This window comes from Epinephelus fuscoguttatus, linkage group LG12, assembly GCF_011397635.1.
Source record: "Epinephelus fuscoguttatus linkage group LG12, E.fuscoguttatus.final_Chr_v1".
NCBI lineage: Eukaryota > Metazoa > Chordata > Actinopteri > Perciformes > Serranidae > Epinephelus > Epinephelus fuscoguttatus.
In genome coordinates, this window is record NC_064763.1 from 26,859,057 (window position 1) to 26,871,196 (window position 12,140).

The 12,140-nt window shown below is 40.6% G+C and overlaps 1 protein-coding gene across 1 annotated transcript; it reads right to left on the reverse strand.

The window, feature by feature from the left end:
* Nucleotides 1-190: 190 nt before the first annotated feature.
* On the reverse strand, nucleotides 191-11,925 carry LOC125898805 (5-hydroxytryptamine receptor 3A-like). The gene is made up of 10 exons (XM_049592749.1): nucleotides 11,866-11,925; nucleotides 10,552-10,667; nucleotides 9,940-10,100; nucleotides 9,783-9,827; nucleotides 5,098-5,204; nucleotides 4,643-4,812; nucleotides 3,643-3,803; nucleotides 3,032-3,242; nucleotides 2,146-2,355; nucleotides 191-1,343 (listed from the first exon to the last, which is right to left on the reverse strand). Exons 2-10 carry the CDS (start codon nucleotides 10,604-10,606, stop codon nucleotides 1,063-1,065), a joined length of 1,401 nt encoding a protein of 466 aa, XP_049448706.1. The 5' UTR covers nucleotides 10,607-10,667; nucleotides 11,866-11,925; the 3' UTR covers nucleotides 191-1,062.
* Between the last annotated feature and the right edge of the window lie 215 nt (nucleotides 11,926-12,140).

Genomic DNA, 12,140 nt, shown 5'->3' on the forward strand with positions numbered 1-12,140 from the left:
TCCTTCAGTTCATCTTTCACTAGAACTACAAAGAAAACTAAGAAATACTACAACATAATACTATTCATTTCATTTTGTCTTTATTTTATTCATCTTTTTTTCAATATTTGCCAAAGATACAGCAGCATTTTATTTGTATTTCTTACAAAAATCTGCATAATTTAAATACGTAATGTTATGTCTTAATTAAACCCTCAGAGACACCGGAGGCCTGTACAAAGCAGGATTTGGAGTAAGTGAGGTAACTTCAGGGTTAACTCTGGGTTTTCAGTCGTACGAAGCTGGTTCTCTTTTTACAGAGTTAAATCACCATGTTAACTTATGCTGAATAGTTAACCTGCCCTGGAGCAGGTTAACTTCAGGGTATCAGATCACAGCCTGTCAACACCCCGACCTCTGACTAATCAGATCACTGAAGAAAACAGTGTCCATGGACGATATCATATGAAGTATCCTAATTCATTCATGGTTGTGATGATGCTGCTTGTAATTAACACCCTCACCTCTTTGACATGAACACGCTCGTGGCTGGATAGGAAAACCCAGAGTTGACCGAACTAGCTGATAACCAGCTTTGTAGTACCGGTTACCCAGATGGTCAATGTTAGGGTTAGTCAAGCCAGATAACGAGAAGATATCTTGGGTAAGTTGAACTGGCTTCGTAGTACAGGCCTCAGATGTCATCACCTGCCCCAAAGATGAAGTGATTACAGAAGAAGAAAATACTCTCATTTGCTTCGTCAACTACTCCTTCCCTCCCAACATCAACATTAAGTGGACAAAGAATGACATAGAAATAATAGTGGAAGATCATTTCATCAAATACATACCCAATCCTGATGGGACATTTTATGTGTTTGTCCCAAAGGTAGGAGAAATCTACGGCTGTGCTCATGTCTCCTGTCCTCTCCAGAGGTGGATGCATGTGTTGGCGCAGAGTCCAGTGTGTGTGTGTATACTACTTTTATTTTTTCTCATTTTGTCTTTATAACTGTATAAACAGCCAACCTGCCATACTTTTGCTGATGATCAAAACAAGCATGTGTGATTAAGCTCTCCTCATCATGAACTTGCATGTGAGCTACTCAAGGTCCAGACACATACAATGGTGATTAAGCAGATCAAGATGAAAATAACGTACAAGCCGAATAGCAGACGGTCAATTACAATCCCCATCATTTGCCATTCCTGTGACATATGGTTCCCCTTGAAGTGTTTGTCCATGTGGTGGCGAATGGCCATGAGATCTTTGCTCAGCTTTCTCAGTTCATCCAGAGCTGGCTCATGAAGGGGTGTCACAGGGGGTGTATCAACAGAGACACTGCTGATATTCATTGCTGGATCTGTAAAAAAAAAAAAAATCAAGATTAGAGTTAGTGTGATGCATGGCGTGACACACTGTTTAAACAACAGACAGCAATCGGGGCTTGACATAAGCACTCACACACTTGCCAAATGCAGGTAGAGTTCAGCAGTGGTGTGTAACACAGTCACTCTGACTCACCACTTTGGTTGGTGGCATATGTGCATGCAGATTTATGTCTTTAATGTAGAACCAAAGTCCACAAACAAGAGTTCCACCCTGAATGTTTTAGCTGTCCTCTGTCAGCAGCATTTGCTGAGGTCAGCATAATGAGCTCATTTTTGTGTGTGGCCATCCCACTGTGGCGGTCACAAATTAAACACCAGAGCTGGAAGACCTGCCTGGAGATTCCCAGTCAGCTACACTGACACACAACTCACCTGTTTACATTTAATTAAGGCCTAAAGTTACTCATATTTAAGGGCAGGCTACTTTGAGTGACAGGCTGTCTGCTGATAGTGATGTCGTGTTCTCAATCAGATCCACCCCTCGCTCCTCAAAGGCGCCAGCCTCTCACCCAAATATAATCACATCTAGCTCCAAATAACCAAGATGGCAACATCCATAATGCTTTACTCCAAAATAGGAGTCGACAAACCCATTAGCGACGTCACAGCAGCTATGTCCATTATTTCTTCAAATCATTTTTACAAATTACTGTTTCCAAGATCAAGAAGACCGAATGAACATTAATGCTCTATTTTCTTATACAGTTAATATCATAAGAACTTTGTTCAAACAAACTTTATACAAAATTACAGGAAAAAGATCATTTATTGTACCTCTGGCAGGTGCATGAGGGGACATTGCGACGTGTCGGCTCCTCTTTGCCCGGGGGACACAAACAATAACAGCTAGATATCGTAACACGAGGACTTTGAGCCAGTTAGGCATCACACCGTGCTGGTCACCACTGAGCTGGATGTTAGTGATAAACACCGTCTCCAACAGGCTTGCCACCATCAGAGCAAGGCTGATCGAGAAGAAAACATCTACAGGAAACACAAAAAGGGTGGAAAGAAATAAAGAGACTCTTTCATTAAAAATGAATTCATTAAGGGTGGGTAACAGATTTCTCGTAGCTCACTTGTGCTATCAGAGAACCAGGGTTAGGGTTGTAGCATCTCTTTCAAGCATCTGCTCGATATCTTGTGATGCCGATATATGAACACATGTACAGTATTACAAGATTCATTTCATTTAGGTAGAACGTCCACTTAAGGAGGTTGACTCAAGTCTACATGTGCCGGTGTTGGTGTAGTAATGTCTTATGTTTAGCAACAGAAGTGTGAGGTGAGACCAAACTTACACACTCAGTTGCCAATGTACTGGTTATGGCTACTGGTTATCAGTCCTGCAACAAATCCTCCCATCACAAAGGGTATAATGTTCAGGTCTTGGTGAAGGTGTTTTAGAGACAGTTTAACTGTATGTTGATATCAGAGGATGTAGTTTGTGGGGCTGTTACATTGACCTTAGTTAAAATTACACTCTGACTGAGCAAAATGCTTCAAAGAGAACCAGCTTTTCAGAGGGCAAGGTACTAATAATGCAGCAAGGCATCTGGTCAAGAAGAAACGCTAGTCTAAATATAAAAGAAAAAGCATGGCCCTTATCTCAATATGAGGTGTAGTTGGCTAATTTAAAACTATCACAGGTGTCACTCACTCATGAGAGGTGTTGAATTTCCAGTGACAGGCAGCAGATCGTTCATGATTAGCAAGAAAACGGTGTAGCCCAGGATGAGGGTCATTTTGAAGGAGGACCGGTCCACACTATGGGGAGGCAGCAGGAAGCTGAAGAGGTCCAATGTGATGAGGAAGCAGCTGGGCATCAGGAGGTTTACAACATAGAGGACTGGCCTACGTCTCAAAACAATCTTAAGATAAAACAACAAAAGTTTTTAGTGAGAATTTACAATATCAGTCTAATTACCATCACTAAAATAGACTTTTGCCAAGAATATTGGCCTTTACAAGCCCCTGTGAAACTGTGTTGCAGTTTCTGATGCTTTTTGGTGGCCCCTCAGGGATCCATCATTGGCCCTCACATTGTTTTCTGTTGACATGCTTCTCCTATGATAAAACATCCACAAAAACACCCACTACCCTCACTTCCTTAAACTCAAAAATGAAAGAAAGAAAAAACTTTCATGTTGGCATTTTTAGCATGTCCTATCAATTTAATCTTTCCAGGATTAATCACATAAATAATTAAAATCAATGCTGAAAGGATAAATGATTCCGCATGTTAATAAATGATTACATAAAATAACTTACATAGTATCTGATCTCAGAGTAGCTTCCAGCAGTTATGTTCAAGGTTCTCGGAGCTTCTATGATATCTAAAAGCTCCCACTCCCCTTGAATCTGCATCACATTTCTAGACTCCGCCAGGATCGCTTCAGCTGAGGAACCTGCAAACATCCTTACATCTTCCACTGGAATACAGTTTCAGGAAAGTTTGTCCATATTAGTTGCTCAGTCTGTGTGAAGTCATGCACATGAGTAAAGCAGAGCTGTCAAAGCTGAGTTTGTAAATGTTACGACCTGAAGATATTTGAATTAATTTATTTAATCGTACTGAAATTTTGGCTTGACTTGTGTAAAGCATTTAGTTTTCATCTTTAGAAATGCATAATTAGTGCAAAACACAACAACAACAACAACAACAACAAAAAGTAATTAAACTCTTAACCTCAGAAATGAAAATTTTGATTTTGGTATTTTTAAATGTAAATTAAAGACCTATCTTTTTTAATCTGCATTTTAATGTGGAGTAACCTTACAGTTCTGGTTATTTTTATGCTATTTTATGTATTTATTCACTCTTTTTATTCTGTGTGGAGTTTTAATCATTTGTTTTGTTAGTTTGTTCTGTTTTGGTTGCACTGATGACTCTGTCAAAAACTAAAAAGTGTCCAAAAAGCTGCTGGACAGACTGCAACCAGTTGCTACAAAACGCCCACGTTTGGGACCTAAAAAAAACAAAAAACAAAAAACAAAAAACGCGATGAACACAGCAATGACTTGCTAAATCACAATGTTGTTTCTGTGTTGGTCCAGAACAGTGGTCTGCAGCTTAGCAGGCGTATAGCCTATGTGACACGCCATCCATCAACCCCTCCACTTCCCGCTGATAAAGTCAGCTTACATATTTAGTCACTGTACAAACATTTATATGATACATGTAAAATGTAAAAATATAGTGTATTTGCATAAATGTACAATGCCAAAATTTTCTTCTGGCGATAAGGCTTTGTTTTATCTGCAGACTTACCAAGGTGTAGAAATGGTCCAAAGGTCAGCGAGCAATTTTGGATATCAAAGGGAAAAGTGTAGATTTCTAATCGGCAGGAGGTCACCATTCTTAATGGCCTATCATCATACACACGACCTGTGTTGTATAAGTAGACGTAGGGAATAAAAGGAGATGTGTCCTCATCCATGCTGAAAAGAAATAACATGGAAGTTTAAAATAATAATAATTGTACATTAAAGTAATGAATGTTCTACTCAGCTGACTTTTTCCCTTTGTTTCGTGAAATAACCACCAAATATTTTAAAGTGTTTGTACATAATACATGTAATAATATGTCCAAAAGAAGCATGAAAGATAAACCACTGCGTGTCCAACAGCTATAAAGTTGCTGCCATTGTCTAGGAGATAGGGTCTATTGATGGTGTGATTACTTTTGTTTTCTTTACAGAGTACTGAACGTCATTTTAACTTACATCTCCGCAATGATGACGTCTGGGATCCAAAGCTTGTCTCGAGGGACAGAAACTCTTCTAACACCACATTCCTTCTCATCCCAGCTCAGTCCCTCTATATTCCATTCCTACATTAAACAGAACAACATCAGCATGATGTACCACGTAATTGTGCCAGTACATTCTTTACATAGTTTAATTTAAAGCATAAGTGCGCATTGATGACTGTGTGTGTGTGTGTGTATCCGTCTGTCTAATCTCACAAACTACTGAACCAGTCAGCCTAATATTTTGTGTTCACAGTTGTCGAAAAACTTATATTACTGATTGTTTCATATCGTCACTGATTGCTGACTCCTCACTCCTCTTAACCAGCCTGTAGGGACTGCAACTTTTCCAGAGATCACCTCAGCTACATTTTGGTCATCATCGTGGCTCAAACACTGATATCCATAAAAAGTTTGGTCTTATAATAAAGCAGAGCATCTGCAGATTAATTCAATACTTGATGTGTTATGATCCACCAAAGTTAGACACGTTACAAGTTGAAATAGTCCCACTTTTGACTAAGGGAGGCGGTGGGGGCAATTCCACTGGCCACAGCCCTCTCCAGTCTAGATGCATCATTCTGTCCTCTGCATATGTTGCAGTGCATCTGCTGAACGTGCTCTTATCAAATCCCAAAGACCACAATAAAAAAAAAACTACTAACAAATATTAGCAAAACTAGAAACTGGAAACTTCTGGGTTCTGTTTCAGTCATAAAAACAAAAATTACTATCCTGCCTTGGACCTTGGTTGCCAGACTGTGGCAGGGCTGACACATAAGCCCTGTTTCCACCAAGCAGTATGGTACGGCTCAGTCCAGTTCAGTTCGGTACGCATTTTTTCCGTTTCCACTGTGAAACGTTGTGGATGGCACCAATGGAACTGTTCTTTAACATCCCCATTTTTGGTCCCCCCTCTGTTGGGGGTCACTCTGCTCAGGGCTGAGTTGTGGCTGGTTTGAGGCTTATATAACCACTGTTCATACATGAAGAGTTTTATTACTGTAACTATAAAATGAAAGGATGTTTCGCTGCCTCTTGCAGCAGCTGGAGTCTGAGAAAAAAAAAAAAATTCAGTGGGCCAACTGCCGGCAACTTTTGGGGCAGAGTGTTTACTTGTAATGTTACTCAGTGCATGTGTTGACCACGTGAATCCATCAACACACCTTAAAGGGACATTGTGTAACATATTCAGTTGTTTATTGGCAAAAATTGATGTCTGCATTCATAAATATGTCATCACTGGTGTACTATTACCTCCCCCAATAATCTGACTTATTCTCGTAAAAGGAGAATTTCGGATTTGTTTGTACATTGTGCGTCGTTTGTGGGGTTCCATTACGTTTCACCATCTTGAGAATACACCCGCCAGCAAGGGACATACAGCACCACCTGCGTTTTCGTTGAGAGCCAGGCCAGCACTGCGTGACTGAGGAGCCGAAGGAGAGGAGCAAGAGGCGCTTCGCTACTACCCTGGCAAATTTGAAACAAAGTCCCACTCTTTGAGCATAATGCAGGATCATGCATATGCAGCATCATGGGAGACGGAATCCTTGTCGCCAAGAAAGCACAAAAGGGAATAGAAAAGGCGGCGTGACCGGCGAATTAAAAAAAAACTAAGGCCCACATCGGGGTAGCCTTTCCCAAGTAGAGAGAGCTGCTGAGGGAGAATGGTAATGCAATCACAGGCCAGCGCCGCTGTTGGCTGTTAGCCGCTGTTAGCGGCCAGTCGCTAACAGCCTCATCCCTCTCCTCGCATCACTGCGCCGCTGTTAGCGCTGGCCTGTGATTGTATTACCTTTTTCCTTCAGCAGCTCTCTCCACCTGGGAAATGCAACCCCAATGCTGACCCTTGTTTTTTTAATTCGCCGGTCACGCTGCCTTTTTGATTCCCTTTTGCACTTTGTTGGCGACGAGGATTCCGTCTCTCGTGATGCTGCATAATACATAATCCTGCATTATGCTCAAAGAGTGGGACTTTATTATGTGGCACTAGTGCCACTGGCCACTAACAGCTGTTACCGGCACAGTAATCAACTTGTGTCGTGTGTGTCTGTGTAGGAGCCTGAATGAATACTCCATGTAGTATTGGATGACATGGTTTCATCAGTGTTATCATAGCTTTTTGGTACACAGCTGCTACAGTTGTTGCAATACGTGTTTGAAACAGTGAGGCGCTAGAGTGCGCCATCTGTTTGAATGCAATATATGATTTCAACGTTAGATGGGAGAAATTCCTACACACCGTGGCTTTAAATTTCAGTGCGATAACTTTGACCATTCCATTAGTTTTTATATGACATACACTTTTAGTAATGAGTGGATCTTCAAGTGTTTATACAGGTAATTTTGACGTGTTTTATGTATTACATATATTCTAATCCTCAAAAAGCTTCGCAGTTAGTCTTTTCTATGGGCTACGGCAACACTAAACCACTGCGTTTGTCTAAGCACTGCTCGGACGGGATTAGTTTTACATGGGCATGTGGGGTAATATCGCTTTACCACAGGACGTTGGTAATATTAATGGCCGATTCGCACAGGATAAGAAATATCCCAGAGAGGGGAGAGGGAGAAATATAGCTAAATCAGATGAAAATAGAAAAGATTGTCTCTGTATTTTATTTCTGTTTTCAGTGTTTAATTAAGGTGGGAGAGGCAGAGGGCTGAGGGAGATCGGACGCCTCCAGAGAGGGGAGAGGGAGAAATATAACAAAATAAGATTAAATAGGAAAAACCTGTTTTCCTCTTTTATTTTATTTTCAGTGTTTAATCAAGGGTGGGGGAATGAGGTGGTGGAAGTTACTTTCTTTTGATGAGTAACTGATGGCTATTTGTGACTCAGATTTGTTTATTTATTTATTTCAGTTTGAAGTTATTTTTATTCAATATTTATTTATTTATTTATTTCAGGTTGAATTTTTTATTTTATTTGACTCATACAGCCAAACTACTGTATCTACACTACATTTGTTATTGCCAGTAAAGGTTGTCAAGTTAAATGGCAAGTTGTTGTACGGTCATTTTGTACCTATGATACATTTGGGATGGGGGCCTCCAAATAAAATTTCGCTTAGGGCCCCAATTTGGTCAGGGGCAGCCCTGTGCCAATGCAAGCATTACCAGGAGAAGGAGAAGGAGCAACCCCCCCTTCCGTCACCGCCTGACTGTATAAAAGAATCAGGTGGAAACATGCAATAGACAAAATAATGTAGACCTATTTAATAAATGTTCAACGACAACTTGCACTGGCGACGGCGTAGGAGTGGCGACGTACTTATCAACGACGACTTGCACTGGCGACGGAGTAACGTTAGGGCCACACCGCCCGCGGAAGCGCCGCGAATAGCCTCGAAGTGCCGAGAAGAGAAGGCAGTTTCCTTTCGGCGCCCATGTTAACCGACTGTGTCGTCCACACTGGCCGCGCCGCGCCGGGAAGCTCCGCGATTTGCAGCGATCAGTTCGGCGTCTGGTCTATTTTCTGCGCGAGCCGCGAGGGAATCTGACAAGCCAGGCAGTGAAAAACAAGAGCTGGGAGCAGAATCGCTTGTCGACGGCATGGAGAAATGCGCGTCTGATGTGAACGGAGGTGCTCCGGCGCGCGCGAGAATTTCGGTGCGCTGCGCTTCCGCGGGCAGTGTGGCCCTGGCGTGAGTCAGCCAGTTCAGACGTTGATGTCACACGAGAGTCTCCTGCGGTAGGATTACCGTGGCACTATCCACCCGCCATAGCTGGTGTTGGCGCAGCGGGCTCCTCCGTTGGCGCCTCTCCTTCCGACGTTGTGTCCCTCTCTGCGAGTCATCTCCGCCCGAACGGGATTCGCCGAGATATACATCATTATTAATAGTAGCCTATTAATTAATTATTAATGATATTCGAATTATCAAATTTAGGTTCGAACTTATAAAAAATATGTAGGCTATATTCGAATATATTTAGAACTTTTTTTGACAGCCCTAACACACATAGCCTATTTACTGCTGGTCTGTTCACACGGGATTAGTAATTGTCCGGGACCCTTTTACAGAAGGTAAAAGTCGCGTTAATCTTTACTGACATCATGCGGTAATGATTACTGACATGGCACATTCGGACAGGACTAAAATCTATGGTAATTATTACTTTACCCCACGTACCTATGTAAAACTAATCCCGTCCGAATAGTGCTTTAGAAGGACTAAATGCACCAACTCCAGTTTTTACATAGGCTATCCCATGGAGAGAGACTCTCACTGCAGCCTGTTTTATTATGGTCTGAAAATGTCGGCGTGCAGCCTCGTTCTGAGGACAATAAACAAGGTGCAGACTTCCCTCAGTGTTACCAGTACTGAGGAAACATGGACACTGTTATTTATTTTACATCATACAACCAACATACACCATCCTGCTCTCATAAATATTCATTAGAACACCAAACTAATGTTTGTGTCTTCATATTTGTGACTTGTATCAACAGAGAACAATATGAGGAGTTCCATTTGAAAATGCTATGTTGAAAAACACAATTTACACAATAACAATAAGACACTGTAATGTTTAACATTGTTAAGATCATGGTATTTGAACATCAATTTACAGACTATTTAAATTTCTGGTATGCCAAAAGATTTTAACGTATTTATAAATAATTTACATTTTGTCAGTGCTCTGAAAACTTACCAGGACTTGCCATAAGAGTGATGTCACGGACTGGGCTTTTTCATTCTGGGGATGAGACATATGATTCTGAATGATCAGTTCACTAATGGTAGTTAAAAAAAAATACGCATGTTTCTATGCAAGCATGAATATATTTTTGTACAACTTGTGAACTCACCACTCCTAAAATTCCCTCCAAAGTCATTCCGACCGAAACATTTAGTGCATCTGTGGGTTTTTTTACAGGTCGCAGATGTTTTTTATTAAATACTTCTCTCTCAAGTGCATCAAACAAGGATTCAAGAGTTGGGCTGGTGCATCTCAGTGCTTCAGCAAAACCTAGGTTTAATGAGAGTAAGGGGAAAAAAATCAAATTCATGAGCTAGCCCAAACAGAAGTATTTATTTGCATTTGCTCACACGCAGATCATTCTCTGTATGCTGTACAGAATGGGGTAAGACTTAATGAACTAAATGCATCATATCATGCAGGACAGAGATCAAACTTTAAGGCCGATATCATCATATTATTAATTTTTTTTTTTTTTAAATTAATAATCTTTTTTTCTATTGCTTATTAAATATAAAGTGAGAAAAGACACAAACTTTCAAATTTCTATTTAATTATTTTTCAGCTTAGCTTGTATTTTCTTGTAAAAAATCTCAAAAAGTTAAGATTTCTTTAAGTTTCTCCCGGCTGACTATATTCCAGCTTTTAACAGAGTATCCTAACTGTCTTTTTTGTTTTGTCAATTTACTGTGGAAAACTGTCAAAAATCTGTCTTTCTTACCGTGAAGCAGTGAAAAACAGATGAAAATGAGCCTGACTGTCTTCACCTCCATCATCTTGTCTGTGTCAGCTGAACCTCATACCTTGTCCCACTGACAGCATTTCCAACTGGGTCACCTACATGTCATGTTTGTCAAAATAACAATGGTGTCATGTCAAATAAAGAAAAGGAGCAAACAGGTGAGTTTTGTTTCCCTTACATTTCATTTAAATGCAAGCAATGTTGTTGTCAACTTTTATTTGGTTTCACTTGTTAGGTCTGTTTATTTTTGGCAGTTTGGCCCACCCCGAACAAACATTATAAGTGCACACTTCAGCATGCAGTGGGCCTGCATCAGTTGGCCAACTCAAATCTACTTCATGCACAATACAAAAGGGTCAAGAGCTGCAGAAATCAGATTGGAGAACATTAGTGGATGCTAATTGAAACACAATGCATGAAATGATTTCCAGTGTAGGCTATTTTTGTTTTTGAAACATGTTAATCAAATGTAAAGAGAAAAAGACACACACACGAGATGATTTCCATTAATGGCAACTTGTTTTACTGCTCCCAAACTAAATGTTTTCCTATGAATATTAAACGCAAAGGAGGAACTGGGAGAGTTTAGACTTATATTCTCTTTTGTATTAGTGCATCATATTACAGAGAAGTACAGTCAGGATCATCACTGTCATCAAGACTGTCTTTAAGGAAACATCTCTTAAGCTTAAGGGGTAAAAACAGATTTTACAATCATCTTTGCTTTAAGATGCTTTTGGGAAATGAGGTCCTGGACTTAGACTCAGGAGAAGGGCAAATAAAAGAACTTGTAGGACAGAGGAACATGTTTACAAGAAACCTCCAGGGTAGAGTGAATCCTGTGGACCCAGCTGTTGCAGTATGCAAATATCTGTTGTGTAACTGACAAGTTGGGAGGAGAAACAACAGGAGTTTCAAGAAAATCTCTCAAATATTCATTTCAGTGCCTCAGTGCCCTACAAATTAACTTACCAAGATCATTTTAAATAAAAGAAATGAACACAAAATATCAAATTGTAAAGGTGGACAGCTCAGTGTAAAAATGGAGACGCGTTACTTTTAACTGCACAAATACAACCAACCCTCAGCCTTTCTCTGTAGTAATAACTGATGAGGAATATGAGGAATCATTTTAACAAATAATAATTCAGAAAAGTCCCCAAAATATTTAAAGACAATAATCATAATCAGCATAATCGGGATGTGTTGTATGACTGCACCCGGGGTTATGAAGATGACTAATATGAAGGAGATATAAGTGCCAAAAAGTAGGCGGTCAATGTTGAAACCCACCTGGATCCACTCCTCCGAGCTCTGGTTTCCACCCAACTGCTGCTTCACCTGAAGGCAGAGGATCTGTAGGTCCCTACCCAGGTTCTTCAGCTCCTGCAGGGCCTTGTCCACATATAGCTGTCCCTTCTGTTCTGGAGCCTCGCTGTCCTCTAACACCAGAGGGGAGACTTTCATTTCTATTGCAGGAGAGGAGGTGAGGGAGGAGGTGATGGTAGCTTTGATTGTTTGTATGGACTTGTGCAAAGATTTTCTGCATGATGCCCATGCATGAATCA

Coding starts and splice junctions, on each gene's coding strand:
- LOC125898805 (XM_049592749.1), bottom strand. CDS start 10,606: ATGATGGAGGTGAAGACAGTCAGGCTCATTTTCATCTGTTTTTCACTG. Junction 10,101..10,551: donor CTGTTTTTCACTGCTTCACG/GTAAGAAAGACA, acceptor CATTAAACCTAG/GTTTTGCTGAAGCACTGAGA. Junction 5,205..9,782: donor CACTCTTATGGCAAGTCCTG/GTAAGTTTTCAG, acceptor TGTTTAATGTAG/GAATGGAATATAGAGGGACT.